The sequence below is a fragment of the Myotis davidii genome, unplaced genomic scaffold, assembly GCF_000327345.1.
Source record: "Myotis davidii unplaced genomic scaffold, ASM32734v1 scaffold269, whole genome shotgun sequence".
In the NCBI taxonomy this organism is placed as follows: domain Eukaryota; kingdom Metazoa; phylum Chordata; class Mammalia; order Chiroptera; family Vespertilionidae; genus Myotis; species Myotis davidii.
In genome coordinates this window covers 7,333,757-7,351,632 of record NW_006383008.1, presented here as the reverse complement: position 1 = coordinate 7,351,632, position 17,876 = coordinate 7,333,757, and the positions used below count along the sequence as shown (strand labels likewise).

Here is a 17,876-nt window from a genome sequence, read left to right as displayed (position 1 = left end):
TCCTTCATGAATTTAATCCACCCAGATAGTTTCACTGAGCACATCTAAGAGGGTAGTCCCAAATCTTCCCCTCCCTCTAGCCTGGGACCAGCATTTATAACTTTTCATTTGACATTTTCTTTTGCTTGCCAGACCCAAACTCCTCACCCTCTACATGGAATAGCTGTTTCCCCTGGTTTCACAGTCTCTGTTAACATTGCGGCTCTACCACATAACTGAACTTAACATGAACTTTCTCCACTATCATTATCATTATTTTCTTGCCTCATTGGTTCCCTCAAACTAAGCCGATTTTCATTTTTCTAATTCATAGTCTCCCTCCCACAAATGTTTACAAAAAAATCAAAGTATTTTTGAAGAGTTATCACTTTCTAAACTTACACAGAGTGCAGAGCTTTGATATCTTTGACATGCATGGCCCAGACCAGACCAAATTTCTTCCCCAGGAGTGGAATGAACGTAGAAGAACCCTTGATACCAGGGCCACAGAACCAGAAGGATGAGAACCCGAGACTTTTGTACATTTGATTGGGTGTCTGTTCACTGTCCCCTGAGCACACCTGGGCTTTCCTTCTGCCATCTTATCATCCACTCCCCTCCTTTTCTACTAGTTGAAATTCCATCTATCTGTTGCTCAAAATTTACCACAATCAGCATTTACTCCTCAAAATTCCATGACCTCCCCTCCTCTGAACCACACCCACTACAGTGTTAGCTTCTTAATGACTAAAAGGTGTTTTCTATTAATTTCATTATCTGCCATCACCCCGACCCCCACTTGGGCACAAAGCCTGGAAGACAAGTGTGCAATAAATATTGACTTCTTCGTGTCAAATAAGTATGTCCAGTCACCAGTTTTTGTATAGTTCTTTTATTCTAACATGCATATTTTCACAATTTAATATTGGTGAAATCAGGGTTCATCTTATAATCATTGGCATGCTATAATTTAAATAGAAAATTTTCTTTCTTGAAGGAAAAATTGATGGTACATAAAATATGAGTGCATCTTACTTATATTTGATGGTGTCTTAGATTCAGTGCAATAAAGTATCATTCAAACATCCCTGGAAACAATTGTTTGCTCCTCTGTCTGTCTGCCCTAAGGACAAATCATTTTAGGTTCTCAACATTTCCTTAGTTCCTATTTTCTACTCCTACCGTGTCTCCTCTTTACCTCCTTTAATTTTCCATTGTTCTCTAGCAGAGTCAGACTATTATGTTGCAATAAGGCAATCACATGATACAATGCTGCTATATGTTTGTTATAGAATTAACTCTAGTTAAATATATAAGCTAGTTAAAATGTGTGAACAAGCTACCATGTTATATGAGCATCAATTTATGAAGACATTGTAATCAGAAGCAGAGTAGTGTTGGACTTAAATAAGATAATCAAAGTAATATGATACACTTAATGACAATATAATTATCATCCTTTGAGCAGCATTGTGACCTAGGCGAGTCTCTAGAGAGTAAAGGTTTCTCAACAAGTCCAGATGCCCTGTCCCATCCAATTATCCTTGTTTACACACTTTCATTCTTCATTTGCTTATGAGGCTGGAAAATCCAGTGGATTCGGGCCAGGCAATTCCATGGAGAGGAAACTGTCCTCGCTGGCACTGGCTGGGACATCTGCCATGACCCCTAGCATGGTAAAAAGAGGGGCGTCTCTCACTTCCTCTTCCCACAGCCTAGGATCCAGCCAAAACAGATGACTTGCTCCACAAGCCCTATACTCTGCAACCCCAAACTTTCCTGCTGCTTCCATGCCTTTGCTCAGGCAGATCCCTTCATCTATCTACACGGGTGCTAATAGTACTTTCTATGACTGTGGGGATGTTCTATAGATCTGCACTGTACAATATGTGCCTATTGAGCAGAGCACTTGAAATGTGGCCAATGCAACTGAGAGACTGCATTTTTTACTTTATTTACCTTAAATTTAAATAGATACATGGCTAGTGGCTACTATATTGGACAGCAGAGATCTAGAATGTCCTTTTCTACCTGTGCATCTAGCATGTACACTTCTTCTTCTCCAAATTCTTAAACTTCTAAAAAATTATTAAACCTGAGAATGGTCTTGGGGACCTTCTGAACTTGTAGTTGCCCACGGCAATCTAATTCATATTGTTTCCGGGAGCTGGTCACACTGAGAGTAAAGCGTATGGAATCACACAGCCCCTGAGCCAGTGGGCTGGAGGCCACAGTTCAAATGAGGGCTGGTGGCCAGAGGCGATGAGTTTGGTCCTCAACATGAGCAATGGGGTGGTGAAGCAAGTGTCTGGGACCAGGGTCACACAGGAGTGCACATGGGAACAGAGGAAGGGGTGGCTACCTGACCTGGGGAAAGGAGGAGAGAAGCTGGGATGCAGAGAGCAATTGCGCAGTCAGTCATGCTGAGGGAGTGAGAGGATCAGGTAGCTACCGGCCCCTGACCTGAAACTTCTAGAGGCCCTGGTATCCATGTGCGCTCCAGTCCTCAGGAACCTTTAGGAATCCTGCCCCTGGGAGTCATGAGCTGTGGAGCAGATTCCACGGGCCCATGCTTACTTCAGGCAGGGTTATGCTCCCTCTTTGGCTGTACCATTTGTCCATTCTTGACCAAAACACAGACACCCAGACCCTGAGCAGGAAGGTGGCAGGGGAAGTGGGGAAAAGAGCAGAACAACTTCCTTCAGTAATCAAGAAATGTTACTGGTTTAGAGGGCTCTTTCCCCCAGAGCAGCCTTCTAATTCCAAGTGCTAGGATTTAAAGGAAAGGTCACCTTCTCAAAATCGCATCCTCTACTAATTAAAGATTCTACTCTGTTTACTGGGGAAATGGCCATTCACAATTTACTGTAGATTCAATCCATCTGATTGCTTTCCTAATCTGAGCTTAGCTGCATTAGAGGAAAGAGTCACTCACTTGTGGAAGTGAGGGAGAAATTATTCTCGGGTGTGGGGCACTCTGGTTGGCACGGGGGGTGGGGGGGAGCTCCATGGGATGAGGACAGGGCTTGGACACAGGAGTCACTGAGGATACCTTCTGGAGAAGAAGCGCAGAGAGGGAGGTAAGATGGCACCTGAAATGGATTTCTGCAGCAGACCCGCGCCTCCTTCCGCCCCCAGACCAAGTTTTGCTGTCACTAATTCTCCAGCCCCCGTCCCTGTCCCTCTCCCCAGTGCTAGGCTTCTCCTGCATGGAAATTCCGGGAGAGAAGCATTGCCCTGGCTTCATAAGGGCCTCATGGGAGACAGGAAATGCTTTTCTAGACAGACCTAGCAGGAAAAGCACCAGCAGACAGAACGGGTCTGTGCTGTAACTGGCGGGTAGAGGGCGGGAGAAGAGCAGAGTACTTTCTGCCAGATGTACAATGGGCACAGGCTTAGAGTTTCCCAGGAAAAGAGAACTTCTAGTTTAGCGGTTCTCAACCTGTGGGTCGCGACCCCTTTGGCGGTCAAACGACCCTGACCATCCTGCATATCAGATATTTACATTATGATTCATAACAGTAGCAACATTACAGTTATGAAGTGGCAACGAAAATAATTTTATGGTTGGGTCACAACATGAGGAACTGTATTTAAAGGGCCAGAAGGTTGAGAACCACTAGTTGTTCATTTCCACAGCATGTGGCATTCAAGATTTAATAAATGATTGAATTGAGGGATGAATGAGTAATGTCCCCTAATATTGCAAAATCATGTCAGTTGCCAGACTCACACAGGTCAACTTATTTCTTGTCTGGGATTTGAGCTTATTTTCTTTCTCAGGGAGGCACTTAATCCGGTTGTATGGGTTTACAGATGTTTTGTTCCTATTTTGAATCCTAATTTCCCATTTCCTATCCAGAATGCCCCTAAGCCTGCCCTTCATTTTCCCCTTTGCCTTCACAACTGAGTCCCAGGCTTCATAGGGGGTCTCAGAACATCTGGAAGGCATTTGAGTCCTTTTTTATAGGAGGGGGCTCTCATAACCTGTTCACACACAAGAACTGAGAGACATGATGTGGGACACAGCACAGCATGAATGAGGGGCAAATCCATGAGGTTGGGAAGGGCAGCTGGAGGGCTCCTGGGCTCCTCCAGAAGGGGGCGCTGCTCACGGGAGTTCAGGGGCTACTGCTCTGTTTGCTGAAGGGAATGTGGTCAGCAGATCCATGTAGATGGCTGGTCAGGCCCCATAGATGTCCAGGCCCTTTCCCAGGCACAGCCTTGGAGCCCCTAGGAAAATACTGACCAATAAATTAGGTTGAAAAATATGTAGGAGGCAGGGAATATCAACCTGGAGTATTTGTCAATGGCGTGGGTGTTCTGGAAGATGCGAAGACCCATCTGGCCCTTCAGAAGCCCCTTCTTCCTGGAGGAATTGGATTCATTGCTCAGGGCCAGGTGGACCACTATTTTGTCTTGCCTCTCTTCCTCTGTCAGAATGTGGCTCCTCGGGTACCCAGCCAAGCTGTTGGCCTCAGACTCACTGTAGCTTCCGTCCAGCATCATGGTTCTTGAGGGAAGCATTCCACACACACATGGGAACTGTGGGCAGCAAACACAAGGGACGTGTCAGGCATGGCTAGGCCTTGGGAGAGGGGCAGAGGAAGTGCCCATGACTAACTACGCAGAACCACAAAAAGCACAACCAGAAGGATCCCCACACATCACTTAGCCCAAGGATTCTCTACCCTGGCTGCATGTTAAAGTCATCTGGGTAACTCTTAAAATGGCCACGTGCACAATCCATTCTAGACCAATTTAAAACCCCCAGGTGATTTTACTATGTAGCCAGGGTCTAGAACCACTGACTTAGTCCAAATGTCCTCAATTGCAGAGGCAAAAACTAAGACCCAAAGAAACTATACAATTCTCCTGAGATCCAGCAGCCAGTGTCAGAGTCAGGACTTTAAACCCAGGACTTTATTGCAGTGTGGGACTCCACATCTTTGTGCGGGGGTTAAAAAATGATTAGGGAGGAGAGTGTCCTTACTCTGAAGAGTTACATGTAAGGGATAAGAGTCATGATGCCTGCAATATATTCTTAAATGGTTCAGCTACACCAACAAAACTATGTTTATATAGAGAAAGAGATCACACAAAGAGGGCAAAACGTTAACAATGTTGGATGGATGTTACATTATCCTATTTTGTTAAACTGTTCTTACAGTATGAAAATGTCTATAAATTATAAGTTGAAGGGAAGGAAATGGTTTTGCCTAACTTCTCCCACAATCTGAGTCAGCAAAGGGAGGGCTTCCAGCTGGCGCTACGCTGGTTGATTCTGGCCAAACGCATGAGGCCTGCTTGATACAGCCAACTGGCCCCACCGTTCATTCTTCCCAACCTGTTGATGTTCATATGTTTCTAATCTGGCTCTCAGCCCTGCAGTGGCTGTTTTTCCACTTGGAAAATGTGAAATAATGACGTTTCACACCTGACTTCTACTGTTATGAATCTTAAAATACTCAAACGGATACCATAAAAAATGCAAAAACAGATGGATGATTTTTACGGAAAATTAGAATTACTTGATGTATGCTTACACTTGAAGAAATCTTTTGTAGTTTGGGGGGCTATTTTTTAAATCAGGCACCATTGTTTCATTATTATTTTCCTGTCTTGTCCCATAAGCCACCACAATTAGGTAGCACATTAATACATTCCAGAATAGACTAACCCATAGACTTTAGGAATAAAAGGTCAGTAAGAGGTCATCTATTCAATTCTTTGCATTTAGATATAATCACACCCAAACTTTGATAAAAGTGTGAGATACTGTCACTGGAGCCTTTTGTTGTTGTTGTTAAAGGCACAGGTCTTTACTTCTTTCCCTTGTTCTAAATCGAAATGCATTCTGCTAAAATAAAAACAGATTTTTCTCCTTACATTTTGAGTGAGAATCGGGAAATGTCAGACTATGACAATTTTCCACAACACCTTGTTTCTAAGAAAAATTAAGCAGCTCCTGGCATGTTGACCAGTTCTGGATAATCAGCCCAAGCATTCAAGTGTGTGCAAGGGAGTCAGACCCCTTCAGCCCAAGCAGCGTGGGCCCCATTTGAAGCAAGGTGAGCCTCGCAGGCTCCAGTCAGCACTGCATTTGGCGGAGTGGAGGTTGAACTTCAGGGAACATCAGAATTACCTGGGAGCTTATTAAGAAGGTAGATTCCCGGATGCCAACCCTGAGATCCTGACTCAGTGGGTCTGGGGTGCAGCCCCAGAATCTTCTTTTTTAAAGACTCAGAAAGTGAATCCAGGCCAGGTGCTCCTTGGCCCCACTTTGGGAACCTCAACTCCACTGAGGGCCTTTTTCACGGTGGTGAATAGTGGTTTCTCTGTGAGGCAGCGGGAGGGAGATTTTGTGTCTTCCCACCACTGCCCATCCTCCAGCAACTGCACCGTTTCACCTTTAAATGGTACAAGCTGTCATCCTCCCAAGTGTCCATTCCCACACAGACAGGCAGCTGGACTTACTGCCCAATTGTCTTTCCACGTGTGATTTCCATTTCTCTCCAGACAGTGTCGTATCATCACTGGCAAAGACCAAGCCCTAGCATATGGTTGGTTACAGGTTAGTGAACTGCCAGCTACAAGTTATTTGTGGTTAATGATTCATGAGGCCACATTTGTCAGACGAAGGCTTTGTTATTTTTTGAACATCTCTAAACAGGAAAGTCTAACAGACTATAAATAAAAGTGTTTACAATTGATCATTATTAAATGACTTTGGGTTTTACATATAACCCACTGTCATTTAATAATCATCAATGTACAGATTATTATTAATTTGAACAAATATTCAAATGCTAAAGTAAAAAAGGTTTGAATAGGATTTGAAATATAAATTTTTAAACCATTAGCGTACTTGCAGACAGTGTAGAAATTTTTAACAGGTTTAATGTGGGCATTGAAAGACCTTTTGAAAAGGCAACACATCCTCTTTTCCTAAAATGTATACTTCCTTGGGCTAAGGAGCTACCAGCCACCTCGATGGGCATAAATGTGAAGTTTTCATGCCCCTGATCTCTACACCTTTTAGGTAAACACTCATTTTGATTAGTGCAATGACTGGTACAAAGTTGGCATTTTATCTTACTGTAATTAATGAGTATGAATATGAGTGGGATAGATTTTCCCATCCTTTGTCTAAGGCCCATACACATTGCCTGTGATTCCCCATTCGCATTCTATCTCATAGTACAGTGTAGTTTCCTACAGCATAGTGCACTAAGTATACATAGTATAGTGTTTTCAATGACTAAAGACTAAGGTACCATGTGGCTGAATTTTCACTGAGCCAGCACACTGATAAATAGAGGAGCTTTTTAGCCTTATCTGGCCATAGGCTACGAAGGCATTTTCTCTAGACATGTTCAAGAATAATAGTAATACTTCTGTGTGTCTAGAACACTACAATTTCCAAACTTTTGCATACATTATTTTATGTTACCCTTACAATAACCCTGAAAGGAAGGTGGGTGAGGATGCTGTTACACCTTTTTATAGATGGAAAAACTGAGGCCCAGCATAAATGGCAGAGTTGGGCTTAGGAACTAGGAACAAGTCTTCTGTTCCTAGTCTTTGTCCAAAGACTTCCTACTTTCTGGGACCCTTTATGGTAAACGCTAGAACCTATTCTAAAATGGATCACCCTCCTTTTGCATAAACATCTCCCTTTTCTACATGCAACCCCCGCCCCCCATTCTCATCCTCATGGGCTCAGACAAGGCAATGAAGGCAACTTCGCTCGCCTTCTCCCGCAGCTTCCGCTCCTTCCGCTCCTGCACGGTGGTCAGGTAGTTGACGGCCGCGTACTCCAGCACCGAGAGGAACACGAACACAAAGCTGACCCAGAGGTAGATGTCCACGGCCTTGATGTAGGAGACACGGGGCATGGAGGCGTTCACGCCCGTGATGATGGTGGACATGGTCAGCACCGTGGTGATACCTGCAACACCCAGCTTTTAGTTCAGCCGCTGACGAGGGTGTAGAACGGCCCCCACCTTTCACTAAGTCACCGTGTGCACATTCGCCACCTCTTAAATCCAACGAGAAATTCCCCGGACACGTTTCCACCTCGCAGAGGCGCAAGGATCTGCTCCACCAGCGGCCAGGCTGTTCTCCTGGCCAACTGGCTGCTTGTCCCCTTTCACGTTAAGCCCCTGGGACACTGGGTCTCTGGGATGGGGCTGACAAGGTCAGCGGTGCTTCAGAAAGGACCTGTTCAAGTGCGGACGCTTCTAGAGGAACCTTCCCAAACCTCACGGAATGCACATTCTCCCTCACCTAACCCACACTGATTAAGTCCGGGAAGGCTGTGGGGATTCCTGGAAGTCTATCATGCTAGTCTCTTCTTCACACTGCCTTGCTGGTCACACCCTCACATTCCTCAGGGCCCACCCTGATTTTGTCCAAATGTATAATCATCGGTAGTAAACAACCACTCGAATTCGGGGTCTGGGAAGGACTGAAACCACAGGTCACCAGGGAGTACAGCCCTCTCCGTCCCCGAAATCACGTCCTGTGGGCCCCACCTCCTCAAACTCTCCCTCTGTCTAAACAAGGTCAACAAACAACATGCTTGTACTTACAGAATAAGTGTTTGGCGTTTGTAGAATTATCTTATTGATCAAAGTACTGAGCTCTAATACTGCCGGCGGTGGAAGTCTACACCTCGAATAGGCTCTATCTTTCCGAAATGATCTGAGCAGAGCTGTTGCTATTTTAGGTCCCTGTGGTTTTCATAATGTCGCCCGGGAAACAGAGGGCAGCCCGGGAATGGTGAAGACCAGAAACAGGAGAGCTGCTCCTTTGACTTGACAGCCCATCACTTAAGAACTCTGAGTAATGGTCTTACTTCTGCTTTACATAGTGATCAGTTGAAAAAATAAATAAATTACCACCCCCATCACACCTTAGCAAACGCCTTTACCCAGTGACACTCTGGCAGGCACAGCTCTGCGGTCAATCCAGAAAGACACCCAGGACAGCATGACCATCAGGGTGGCAGGGAAATAGGTCTGGAGCAAGAAGAAGAAGATGTGGCGACGCAACGTGAAGTTGATGTACAGACGGTTGTACCAGCCTGGGGGACACAGGAAGAAGCCAGTGAGTTCAATCTGAGAGGCAAAAACAAAGCCCTCCCCCATGGGCTAAACGTGAATGACCAAGTGGCTTAATGTAATACATTTCCTTTCCAAAATCGAAGCCCTCTCTCCTACAAATAAATGTCTTGCCAGTATTTGTGCATTCACTGTTTTAGTCAGTATCACCCAACTTCTCTTCGCAGCAGTTTGGGGAAAGGCAGAACGATAGACGTCTAGGTTAAGTTGTTTGTTTTTGTAAACCACAACCACATTTCCTGAGTGACTGGTTCTATTTTGTTGAAGCCGATATCACTGAGGCAGGAGCCAGCTGAGCTGAGCTCTTGTCACTGTCCTTATTGTGAGACTGGGCAGCTTGGTCAACCTCCACATTCATCACAAGAAGAAATAGGTCATTCACATGATCCTGAAGCCTGACATCAGTTCTACTTCCGACACTCCGTCTGCCGGGTGGAAGTCAATCCATTCGTCTTGTGCAAGTCATTTACCATTTGCTCATTCCTCAGGAGAAAATGAGGATATAGATATTATCTGTTTCATTCTGGCAACTTGAGAATCTCTGATTAATGGTTGTAAGAAAAGGATAGACATTTTAAGGTTTCAAATGACCCACAACATCATTACCCAACCACGGGGAACAAAGGTGGTGTTAAGGACAGTGCAAATGTGTAAAGTGAACTGAAGCTGTGTGCACCCCATCCCTCCCCCGCTCAGCCCAGCATATCAGAAACCAACAGAACTCAGAGGTGGCCCAGCTCTGTGCCTCAAAGCACGGGGAACACACAACGGTGTACAACAAGGTGATCTCAGGAGTACAGGGGCAGGGCTTTTCTGTTTGTGTTCATTACAATTATTATTGAAGTCATCTTCTATTTATGGCAAGTGATACCAGTTTCCCATTGATGACAATGATGTAAAATTCCTTTTCAAAATGAAGTACAGGAGGGGAGTTGACTTAAAAAAATTAAGTCGATGGCAGCATAAGTAGTAGGCAAAACAAGCTTCACAATGGTGTTATGTGAATAATTGAAACCCAGATTGGATCTAACCCTCTTATCTGGAACATGAGGCTTTTCTAAGACCTCATGTCTCCAATACCCAGGCCAGGGCTCCTCACACACAACATCCCTTCAGTTCAGCAGTGGCCACCAAGGGCCTCCGCATGTGCTGTGCGGGGCCTGAAGGGAATAGAGAGAGACCTAGATCTAGGTTCCTGCCCTCAAGGATTTTCAAGGAACTGCATGAAAGTCCCCTAGGATGGAAGTGCCTAAGATATAGAACATTGCATATCTAAGTGCTAAAATGTCCCCCTGTGGGAACAGTGAGTGCTTTCGGTTTTGGAAGAGAGGCCTCAATAACTATTGACTGGAATGATTAAGAAAGATCTCATGGAGGAGATGAGTGAAAGCTGGACAAGTGGATGGGGAGAGGAGAGGCTCAGAGATGGGAGTGAAGGGTGCAGGCTGAGGAGAGTGACTCAGCCTGGCCGCAGGAGAGGAGCCCCTGGGAGCTTTACTACTCTCCAAAGCCCTGCTCTACCCCAGGGAGGGCCTGATTTAATTGGTCTGGGATGAGGCCCTAGGCATGCTTTACAAGTTCCCAGGTTCATAGCAGCACTATTCACAATAGCCAAAAGGTAAAAACAACTCAATGTCCATCAACGGATGAATGGTTAAATATAATCCACACAATGGACTATTATTCAGCCTTTAAAAAAAGAGAATGGCCCTGACCGGTTTAGCTCAGTGGATAGAGCGTCAGCCTGCAGACTGAGGGGTCCCGGGTTCGATTCCGGTCAAGGGCATGTACCTTGGTTGTGACCACATCCCTGGTGGGGAGTGTGCAGGAGGCAGCTGAATCGATGTTTCTCTCTCATCGATGTTTCTAGCTCTCTAGCCCTCTCCCTTCCTCTCTGTAAAAAATCAATAAAATATATTAAAAAAATAAAAAAAGAAAATGGAATTTTTGCACATGCTTCAACATGGATGAACTTTGAAACCATTATGGTAAGTGAAACAGGCAAGCACAAAAGGACAAGTACATGATTTCACTTTTATGAGGTACCTAGAATAGTCAAATTCAGAGACAGAAATAGACTAGAGGTTTCCAGGGGTTGTAGGGGAGGGCGGGGAATGGTGCTCCTCGGCCAGCAGCAAGAGTGTCACTGGGAACTAGTTAGAAATGCCGATTCCTGGGGCCTATACAGGATCTGCTGGTAAGAAGCTGTGGGGATGGGGCCTGGCAATCTGTATATACCATCTCTGGAGGGCTTGTCCCAACAGATTGCTGGGCTCCCCAGTTCCCAGGCGATCCTGAAGCTGCTGATCTGAGCACCATAGTTTGAGAACATTTGGCTAAAAGTAATGATCTTTGAACTTCGATGTGCATCAGAATCACAAGTTAAACATGCAGATTCCTGGGCTCACCACCTGAGATTCTGACTCAGTAGCTGCAGTGGTGCCCAGAATTTTCTAGTCACACACTCCCCTGGTGATTTGGATGTACGAAGACCTCAGGGTGCATCTGAGAAATGCTGCTGAGGTGACAAAAGCCATCTGGCCAGATTGGAAACTTAGCACTGAGTCAGGGAAGGGAAGGGTTGGGTCAATAGGAAAGACTGGGACAGTCGTGTGGCTCTCAACAAGTTTGACATGTGATTGTGTAGGTTTGGGGACTGTTTGAATGAGGCAAGAGTTCCTAGCGCAGTGGAGAAATAGAGGGTGATCTTCAAATGTGACAGAAGCTACTAATCATTTATTCATCCCACAGCCTTTGTCCAAGTTCAGCAGCTTAAACTGGCATCCAGGAAGCAAACCACATTTCTTCCTACGTTTGCAAAGCGTCTTTCTGCAAGGGCTGAGAGCTGCTTTTATTCCATGAAGAACTTTTCCATTATCTTTTTTTCTAAGAAAACCAGGGAGTTGCCTTGGAGACATAAGGAGTAAGCCAGAAGCTTTGAAAATGTACACTCCGTGTTCCAAACAGAGCACTCTTGGGTGAGATCACAGCCCCTGTGGGATGGGATGATAAACCTCCTTGTTGGCACAGAGTAAACAATGGAAGAATAAAGAAAATGCATTTAATCTGGACTCCAGAAGGGCTCTAACCCGGGACAAAACTAACAAAGCAAGCAAGCATGCTATTCCAATGCACAAAACATCTAAGAGGAGTACACATAGTGACTAAGGCAGTTCTCCTGGCCACTGACCAGCTGTGGTAATTAACCTTAATTCATCCTCGTCTCAGTTTTCTCATCTGTAAACAAGGGATAATAACATCTATACCATAGGTTTGTTGGGTGGACATTAGTTAATTCATATAAAGTACTCGAAACAGTGGTACATTATAAAAGTTATATAAGAAACTCTTAATGGTTTTAGAAAGTTGATGTGAACTTGCCAAGAATAGATGAGAAAAGAAAATTGTGTGGCAATACATACCAGAATGAAAGAGAGGAGAGGAATGAGGATGAGCACTGTGGGCATAAAGTGAATCAGGCTTGGGCTGTCTCAACACCATTACAACCTTGGCTGGGCTTGCTTTTTCCCAGTGTTTGATGCTGTGATTACAGGAGTGTGGGTGGGGGCAGGTGAACGGGGAGATGGTAGCCATTCGGGGGCAGACAGTAGCAAGAAATCTTCCCATGGAAGGGCCTGGGTTTCTCAGCACTGGGACATCTATACCATAGATTTGTGGGACGAAGGACAATGAAGAGACAAGTCCTCTAGGGTCCCATAGCTACTGCAGAGTTGTCGTAGGCTGAGTTGTGTCCCCCGGGAGGAAACATTGAAGTCCTAGCTCTCAATACCCGTGAAGGGGGACGTGATTTTGAAATAAGGTCTTTGCGGAGAAACTAAAATGGCGGCAGAGATAAACAAATTAGCATGGGCGCCGCGCACAACACTGATGTCATAAGACAAGGAAACAATGGGTTTCTCAGCACTGGGACATCTATACCATAGATTTGTGGGACGAAGGACAATGAAGAGACAAGTCCTCTAGGGTCCCATAGCTACTGCAGAGTTGTCGTAGGCTGAGTTGTGTCCCCCGGGAGGAAACATTGAAGTCCTAGCTCTCAATACCCGTGAAGGGGGACGTGATTTTGAAATAAGGTCTTTGCACCTGTAATCAAAGTAAGATGAGTCATATTGAATTAGCATGGGCCATGATCCAATGACTGATGTCCTTAGAGAAGAGGGAAATTTGGACATAGATACAAAGACAACACCACGTGAAGACACAGAGACCCAGGGAGAATGCCATGTGACCACGGAGGTACTAGTAGAGACCAGAGTGATGCTGCAGCCACTAGAAGCTAGTGAGTGACTAGGAAGGAGTCCTCCCTAGAGCCTTCAGAAGCAGCAACCACCCAGTTTGTGGTAATTAGTTATGTCAGTCCTAAGAAATTAATAAAAGAACTAATGGTGAGATTAGAAAAGAGCTGACACATGATCCTCTCAAAACTTCAAACATGGCCCAGGGTCCAAGAAAAGGTTACACAAGCATTAAAAATGAATCTATAGATCTAAATAGAGGTATAAAAGCATTGCCACAGAAAGCTATCCACCCATATCAAGTTGAATGAATCAGATTACAGATCAGCATGTAAAATATAACCCCACTTTCGTGAAATTGCATAATTAAAGCAAGATGTCGGCAAGGGTGTTTGCTAAATTGTTAGGAATGCTTACCTCTGGCCGTGGGATTTCCAAAGACAGCAACATTTTTACTCTCTGCTTTTAAGTGTTATCTGTTTAGGGGGACTATGAATTTTTTAAATAAGAAGAGTCTATTTTCTTTAGGAGGGGAAAGGTTAAAGCTGAAGAAGAATTCTACTGTGTTTTCTTTCACATTTGAATCAGACCATGCAAAACTTAGCTACTGGACCACTTTGTGAAGTGAATGATTGCCTAACCACTGAGCTGTATACCCGACACTCATACAGAATGATACTGAATGTAGACTGTAATTGAAAAATAAGCCTGGCTGGTGTGGCTCAGTAGTTGAGTGTAGACCTATGAACCAGGAGGTCACAGTTCAATTCCTAGTCAGGGCACATGCCAAGTAGCAGGTGTGCAGGAGGCAACTATTCAATGATTCTCTCATCATTTATGTTCCTATCTCTCTCTTCCATTCCCTTACTCTCTGAAATCAATAAAAGTATCTTAACAACAACAAAATAATAATACGTTTTTAAAAAGAAACACCAAAAATAGTCTGCTACCGGTGCTGCTGTAGAAGGCCAGCCTGGAGGTGGTGTGAAATTTCTGAATTAGAAACTGAGACAGGGAGATCTTCTCATCTGTTTTCAGGGATTCGTCCCCATTCTTCCAGTACAGCATCAGATCTTCATCTGTATATGCATCTTGGGGGACAGGAAATAAATCAATTTGACTCCTTTGCTTCTGATACAGGGTGAAGTAACAGGGAAATCCTTCTCCAGCCTATGAGTAAACAGTTCTTAATACTGGCAGCCAGCACTCAGTCTCATGGTTATCAAAATGGCACAAATATTGGAGAGGGAATAAGGCAAAGATTTGACATTAAGCATACCGATACTTACAACTCTCCAGCTCCAAGGAACAGGTCTGGGAGTCCAGGGGAAAGTGGCTGAAGTCCATATTGCACATGGCAGTGACCGTAATCCTAGACAACCCAAACACACATGTTGGCCTGTGCAGTGAGTTATTGGTTCATATACCTGCTCAGAGTAAGGAGAACATGGACCTGATGAAGAGCAGCTGCCTCCTCATGTCTATTTCAGAAGTTTGGAAATCCAGGTATCTAAGTCACAGAACCTTAACTTTTGTCTTTCTGTAGAAGATAATATTGGTGCTCTGCCTAGAACCTGGCTACTGAGCCTGTTGGCTGCTAATAGCTCACATCTGCACCTTCTATTGTCATGGCTCTCAGCCAGCCTTCTCCAGAGATACCTGGAAGATTATGCCCCCTCCCACAACCCACCTGAAGGTACTGGCATCTAATTCTGGTGAACTGTACAAGAAGGCCAGGAAGATGCGACTAAGACTGTGCAATCACTCAAGTTAGCCCAGAAGCCAACCTGCCATAGCACTCAATGAATAGTAGCTGTTTTTTAAAATTTTTTATTACCAATAAACTAGCATTTATAAGCTTTCAGGGATGGAAAGTACATAGAAGGTCATTGCCTCCCTCCACTCATTCAGTCCCATCTAGTGTCCCAACCCAAGCTTAAGATCCCCAATGACAGGAAAGTCACCAGCTAAGAGGGTGGCCATTTCATCGGAGAGATTTCTAATTGGCATCCGAAGGCTGTATCATCCCATGTAGCCCACAGACCCAACCACAGTGACAAACTCTTCAGGGCTAAAGAGGTTGACCCCACATATTGGAATGGCACGTATTAGAAACCACAGCCCCGCGGCAGTTACCTCATGCTGTATAGCACCTGCCCATCCGGGAACACCCGCAGCATGATGTTCTCCGTGGTGGTGTCGTGGGTGAACGACCTTTTGGAGTGGACAAAGAAGACGTCAGGGACCCAGATCTTCTTCACCAGCCGGCCGTCAAAGGTCATGCTCTTGTTGCTGGTGCTGGGGAAGGACAGCCTCTCGTCCTTCCAGTAATGCCGCAGGTACAGGGTCATGGTGAAGTCCTGGCGGAGCCGGGCGAGACCAGACAGAAACGGCTCAGCAAGCTTCCTTCCTTATGGGATTTCCATCTGAAAATACTCACCTCCCATTCTCCTCCAAGTGCGGGTTACCTGACCGCTCGCATCACTTGAAGGGTGTATTTAAAGTGTAAAGTGCTGGGCCTCACTCCCAGAGACTCTGAATCAGAAAGCGTAGGGCAGGGCCCAGGGATCTGCACTGAACCAAGTCCCCCAGTTACTTTTACCCATGAAGCTTAGAGCCCCTGCTTTAGATTTTACTGCACCTGGACCTACTTCCAAGTCCCAGTGTTACTCCCGTCAGCTCCGGCCTGGCCCACCCAGGCACAGCCTGCGCCAGTGCAGCCCCACCAGGCACAGGCTCCCCCAGAACCTTAGCCTCGAGACCCCACACTCTAGGCTGCCCCACCAAGGGCACTGCGTACCATGTCCACCTCCGAGATACTGTCCAAGCTCTCCACCTGCACGTCCACACCCACCGGGATAGCAGGGCCTGCAGAAGAGCAAAGATCGCTGGTTAAGGCACATTTCTCTCCACTGCGGCCCTGGAGACAGCCCAACCCCTCCCCAGGGGAGTGTGGCCCGAGCAGGGGTGAGGCAGTGGCTTGAATTCTATAGGGTTTTCTTGCTGCTTCCTGAAGTGCTCCCCTCACCCCACGCCTCCCCTCACCCCACGCCTCCCCTCGCCCCACGCGCTTCTGGCCGTGATGTCACACCCAGGGTTTTTATATAAGTAGAAGTAGATAGAATTTAAGTATGTTAAACATGTTTAATTACTTGGTTTTTGTTGTTAATCCTCACCTGAGGATATTTTTTTCATTAATTTTTAGAGCAGAAGGGAGTGGGGGAGAGAGAGAAAGAGGGAAACATCAATGTGAGAGAGACACATTGATTGGTTGCCTCCTGCATGCTCCTTAACCAGGGCTGGGAATCGAGCCTGCAACCCAGGTAATTCCCTTGACTGGAATTGAGCCTGCATCCAGGTATATGACTTTGACCAGAATCGAACTTAGGACTCTTCATTTGGCTGGCCAAAGCTCTATCCACTGGGCCAAACCAACCAGGACTAGTCCCGATGACTTTTAAAACTTTTTTCATAAAGATAGAGATTAAATTTTTGAGGTATTTCAGGGCCCATTGGAATAAAGTAGTCATGTTTTGGGCAATTATAATGTTTCTTTTTTTTTTAATTCTTTATTAGTTAAGGTATTACAAATGTGTCCTCATCCCCCCCCTTAAATCCTCATCCCCCCCGCCCCCTGCCCCGACTCATGCTTTCATTATAATGTTTCTTAAAATTTAAACTTTGGAAAGGTTGTAAACTAAAATTAATTAAATATTATGACATAAATTTTGTGAAAACTGGGTAAGACATCAGTTAACATTAAAATAGTGTATTAAATATTTGTACAAGCTACAAGATTTTGTTTAATTTACAAGTATTTCATTTTTAGGCCAATAAATTATTACATTCTAATAATGCCATATGGAGTACATAATACAAACATGTATATGTATCATACAAATACCATATATTTACAGACCAAATGCATAATTCAAGAGTAACTCACCTTTTTTTCATAAATATGTATTTTTACATTTTTTTAATCCTTACCAGGAGTGAGAATATTTTTTGCATTGATTTTTAGAGAGTGGAAGGGAAGAGGGAGAGAGGGGAGAGAGAGAGAGAAAGAGGCAGGAGAAAGGGAAACATCGATGTGACAGAGACACATTTATTGGTTGCCTCCCACACGTGCCCTAACTGGGGATGGGATCGAACCTGTAACACAGGTAAGTGCCCTTGACCATGAATCAAATCCACAACCCTCTGTTGTATATAATGATACTCTAACCACTGAGCATGCCAGCCAGGGATGTATGTCCATATTTTATATATTTTTTTATTTAAAGTAATGTAATGTATGAGAATTTTTAGTGTTTGGAAGTCTAAATTTTCAATGATAATGCAATATTAAGCAACCATTATTGCCTACATGGACTTGTATTAATATATTTTTATTTTATTTTTTATTAGTTAAATCTTTATTGTTCAGATTATTACATTTGTTCCTCTTTTTTCCCCCATAACTCCCCTCCACCCAGTTCCCACACCTCCCTCCTCCCTCACTCCCCCCCCACCT

At 44.8% G+C, this 17,876-nt stretch overlaps 1 protein-coding gene across 1 annotated transcript in view; it reads right to left on the bottom strand.

Moving 5' to 3' along the window:
* Nucleotides 1-3,555: 3,555 nt before the first annotated feature.
* GABRR2 (gamma-aminobutyric acid type A receptor rho2 subunit) overlaps nucleotides 3,556-17,876 on the bottom strand; it is a 26,942-nt gene continuing 12,621 nt past the window's right edge. The window contains exons 3-9 of the mRNA XM_006778264.2: nucleotides 16,161-16,228; nucleotides 15,497-15,720; nucleotides 14,650-14,732; nucleotides 14,311-14,451; nucleotides 8,915-9,067; nucleotides 7,734-7,930; nucleotides 3,556-4,524 (exon numbers count right to left, since the gene is read on the bottom strand). Of these exons, the coding sequence (XP_006778327.1) occupies nucleotides 4,213-4,524; nucleotides 7,734-7,930; nucleotides 8,915-9,067; nucleotides 14,311-14,451; nucleotides 14,650-14,732; nucleotides 15,497-15,720; nucleotides 16,161-16,228 (1,178 nt within the window). The 3' untranslated portion in view covers nucleotides 3,556-4,212. The remainder of the gene's footprint in view (nucleotides 4,525-7,733; nucleotides 7,931-8,914; nucleotides 9,068-14,310; nucleotides 14,452-14,649; nucleotides 14,733-15,496; nucleotides 15,721-16,160; nucleotides 16,229-17,876) is intronic.